Source organism: Belonocnema kinseyi, chromosome 7 (genome assembly GCF_010883055.1).
Source record: "Belonocnema kinseyi isolate 2016_QV_RU_SX_M_011 chromosome 7, B_treatae_v1, whole genome shotgun sequence".
NCBI lineage: Eukaryota > Metazoa > Arthropoda > Insecta > Hymenoptera > Cynipidae > Belonocnema > Belonocnema kinseyi.
In genome coordinates this window covers 51,425,946-51,430,594 of record NC_046663.1, presented here as the reverse complement: position 1 = coordinate 51,430,594, position 4,649 = coordinate 51,425,946, and the positions used below count along the sequence as shown (strand labels likewise).

The following is a 4,649-nucleotide window of genomic DNA, read 5'->3' as shown; positions in this document are numbered from 1 at the left end:
ATACATACATACATACATACATACATACATACATACATACATATATACATACATACATATATATATATATACATACATACATACATATAGATACATACATACCTACATACATACATGCATACATACAGATAGGCAGACATACAAACAGATATATAAACAGACCAATATGTAGCAAAATAATTAAATTTTCAAGAAAAAAAAATTAACATAACAAATTTGCGGTCAACCTCTGAACTTCAACTTAATTTTTTTCAAAAATCCGTGACCCTTTCAGACTTTCCAGAATTTCTAAATCTGTAGCAGCCCTGTTTAAAAATTGCTCTCATGCCTTATTTGCATAATTAAAAACAATTTCATCCCTCAGGCGGGAAGTGATTGTCAATGATTTGGGATATTCTGAGGTTGCATTCTGGCATATCGGCAAACTCTTCTACATAGACACTTATGAACATAAACTCTGTGCCTATCATCCACATGTTCAGTTCTCAACTTGCTGTAGTATAGGTATCAAAATCCTTTTTATTTTTTTCCTTCTTTATTGTTATTTATGGCCGGTCTTGACCAAAATTAGATTTGCGTCAAAATATTCGAAACAATTCCCACAGTGTCTAGTAAAAATAAGAAGTCCATTCCATCCTCAAAAGACCACCCACGGTGTTCTATTTACCACAAGCACCCCTTAAAAAAATGAAAACTTTCTTGTATACAGCGTAGTCGGAAAGTTTTGACCTGTCAAACATGTAATTACCTAATATAGTAGACTATGAACTCTTTATAAGCTACCTTCACTCTTACTCACTAGTTTTAGCCTTTTCACCCCCCCCCCCATTTTTAAGAGGATGGAGGGAGTAGTTTTATTATTTATGTATTTCCAGGGTATGTAAATACAAAATATGGAAGCTTGATTACCAGATTTGACTAGGGCTTCCTGGGGTTTTTGGGATCGCTGATTCCGAATGCGAGTTCTGTTGACCTCCATCACATCAGTTTAAAGGTCGTTTGATGTTCAAACTGTAAAAAGAACGATGAAACCTCCAGAAAATTACATCTATTGGTTTCTAGGGTAGCTGAATCTGAATCCAATGTCTATTGACTCCTATTACATCACACTCAAAGTTATTTCAAGATCAAACTCTCTTCTTTAAATTCAGCAACCTCAAAAGCAACATATATAACAGCTGATATAGGTTTCATAAATTTTTTCAATCTAATCTGCAGATTAGGTTCAACTAACCTTCAAATAATATCTAGAAAGCCTTGAGACGTAGAGGATCCCCACATTCAGTATCAGCGACTCCAAAACCTATATATAGTAGTTTAAAATACTGAGCAATTTCAGTTTTATCTTCATATGTCCTTCAGATAACTTTGAAAGGACCTCTAGATTATCTTACGGGATAAAAAGATCCCCTGATTATAATTGAGCTGCCCAAAAACCCTATATATCTATCTTTCTAGATGTTACACATGGATGCTTTTTTCTTGATTTTTCATCGACTTTTTTTACCGTTTCACCTTTAAACTGACGTGATGAAGGTCAACAGAACTCGGATTCGGAATCAGTGACCCAAAAAACCCTAGGATACGCTAGTCAAGTCTGGTGATCCAGCTTACGTATTTTGTATTTACATACCCTGAACATAATTATTTCATGAAACCACCCCCTTCACCATCTTCAAGGGGCGGTAAAGAGGCTGAAAATGGCAAACAAGAGTGAAGCTAGTTCATAGAGAGTTTATAGTGTACTTTATTAGGCAAAAACCAGTTTGACAATGTCCAATTTTTTGAAACATGCTGTATACAAGCGGTGAAGTTTTTATTTTTAGAAGGAGTAGTGATGTAAATAGGGGGGGGGGGGGTCTCGGTCCGACGATCTTACTTATCCCAAAAAGGGGAAGGGAGAAAAACTCACCCAACTAATATCACAAAACTCACAGCCGACAACTTTCAACTCAGACCTCAGGAAAATCAGGGAAGCGATGGGAAAGGTACTAGGAGAAGTAAATGGACTCGATGCCCACCAGTCTCAACCTAGTTAGAAAAATTAAAACAATTTTGATGACAAAAATTTTATTTCAAATAAATCGATGAAATTTTAAAGAAAATTATTCATTTTAACCAAAAAAGGTTCATTTTATACCAAAAAGATAAATTGAACAGGCACACAAGAATAGTTGTCGGAAGTTCTGACCAAACCAGGTTGATCTTATGTTTTTGAGGACGCTGAATCAGAATCCGTTGGCCTTTTGACCCCATCAGTTTAAAATTTTTTTCTAACCACAAAACCCAAAAGAAGTCATTTTTGTTCATAGAAAATGTTACCCGACCACATGTTTGCAGATTTTTCAGGTGCCGATCAAAACCGAAGACATACGAAAAAAGTATCCGCGCCTAGGCTCGCGGATTGAAGTGACTTTTGAGGTTATTTTCTACCTTTTTTAGGATCGCCATGATTTACGACACTAAGGAATGCGAGAAAAGATAGGATCAATCAAAGTGACCTGCAGAAAAAATGAAAATTTGGCTATTGATTATATTAGAATAACAAAATGTACTGCTTTAGCAATTGTGGGACGCTATATTTTGAGGTTAGGGATGGACTTGAAACTTGCCGAATAAACAATGCAATAGATCTACACTCAGTGATACAAAAAACATAAGATAACTTTGTTTGAGATTATTTTGCCCCTACAACTGGAAGATCGTTTATTCTGGGTAATTGGAGGCAATTTTCAGTTTGGGCTTAACCGTTTTTGAGGTTAGGAGAAGAAAGGCTATTTTGGCTATTTTAGCTATTTTGGATGTTTTTAAAGGTTCGAAAAATTCCTGACCTGACAAGGCCAAACGGCCACCGCATTCTGATTCAGCGACCTCAAAAAATAAGACCAACATGGTATGGTCAAAAGTTCAGACAACTTTTTTTGTTAGGTGCCGAAAATTATTCAAATGCATGGGGAAAATACAAATTTTATTTATTTGTATTGTTAAAATACGTTTTTTGTGTATATTTATTTTTAAAAATATTTCGTAATATATCAAGTAAGCAATAAATTAATAAATACTAATAACAAGTGAAGAAAACATTTTTTTGTTGATTATATACAAATACACTTTTCACAGAGTACCAATAATAATTCTACAAAATGAAAATGAGATTTTTAGCATTCACACATATGCGAATAATGTAAAATGTGAAAATAGTTCATTTAATTTAACAATGAATAATATAAATAAAAAAATAAATAATTTATTTGATTTGGATTATAAACAATATTTTTTTTTATTGCTAGAAAATAATTCACTTTGCTTGGTTATAAGACGTTTAACAAAATTAGGAGCATGTTGAATATTTTAACGATTTATATTATAAAGAATAGGATTTCTGGAATAAATAAATATTGATCACCCGTTTGGCTCTGCCCTACTCCCTTGCTTTCCCTTACTCCATCCAATTTCTTCATCCACATCACTCCCTGTCCACTACCATCCAAGATCCATCTTACACACCCATCCACACTCAACTGTCCCTCTTCCTCTCCTGTACATCTCTCTAATACATGTGCCCATGACTCCATTTCGTATCCACAAACTCTGCATAAATTCTCCTCTTCATTCATCCAATATCTGCATGCTCTCACTCCTTCTCCCATTCTGAACCATACAACCCTACTCCATTTTTCTTCCTTTTTTATTTTTTGCAGATATTCTGGATCCGTCAACTCTTTGACCATCATATACGATCTATTGTACCTCGAATCTATAATCTTTGTCCATCTCTCTTCTCCTTGTTCAACCAATAGCTCTAACTCTATGTCCTGCCACTCCATAACCCCTTCTCTAATATTACACACCCTTCTCATTTTTCTCCTTTCTACCTCCCATTTTGAATTTCCCACATTACCTCTCGCTTCATTGTTCCGAATTTCACCGAAAAATGCTTGTGCAATTTTACTTCCCTCTCCCCTTTTTAGCTTCTCTTCAAACCTCCATGCTCTCCTAATTTGTCTAGTAACCATATTTTCTCTTCCTAACTCTTCTTTTAACATATATCCTGGGCAACTCCAGCTAACCCCCATTACCCACCTCAGGAATCGCTCATGCATACTCTCTACTTTCCTATGTTCCTTCCATCCCCAGATCTCCACACCATAACACAACACCGCCCACACCAACGCACCAACACATCAAACAACCAGACCCTCATTCTCCAATCGTTCTTGAACCTTCTCTTTCTTATACCCCATACTTGGCCCATTACTTTACTCGCACATTCAATTCTTTTCCTCACCTGCATCTCGTTTCCTCCTTCTGCCTCAAACCAAAAACCTAGGTAACAGAAATCCTCCACAATTTCCACTTTTTGTCCGTTCATCCTCCAAACGTAATTTATTTTGCTCTTTCTATTTCTGAAACACATCACCTTTGTCTTACCTACGTTCACAGTCAGCTCTTTTGTTCCCCCATACTCTTTGAAGATTCTCATCATTAGGTTCATCCCCTTCTCATCATCTGCTAATAGAACTACATCGTCCGCGTATGCTAGAGAATATAGTTTGCTATTACCCAAAGCCGTTCCTCCTTTTTCTTTCTCCTTTAGCTTCTCCTCTAAGTCTGCCAATAGGATACTAAATAGTAACGGACTCAAAGGG

At 35.8% G+C, this 4,649-nt stretch overlaps 1 protein-coding gene across 1 annotated transcript in view; it reads right to left on the bottom strand.

Annotated features, from left to right (window-relative positions):
* Positions 1-4,483, bottom strand: part of LOC117176458 (putative sugar lactone lactonase YvrE) — a 23,185-nt gene extending 18,702 nt beyond the window's left edge. The window contains exon 1 of the mRNA XM_033366700.1: positions 4,432-4,483. Coding sequence (XP_033222591.1) covers positions 4,432-4,483 — 52 coding nt within the window. The remainder of the gene's footprint in view (positions 1-4,431) is intronic.
* Between the last annotated feature and the right edge of the window lie 166 nt (positions 4,484-4,649).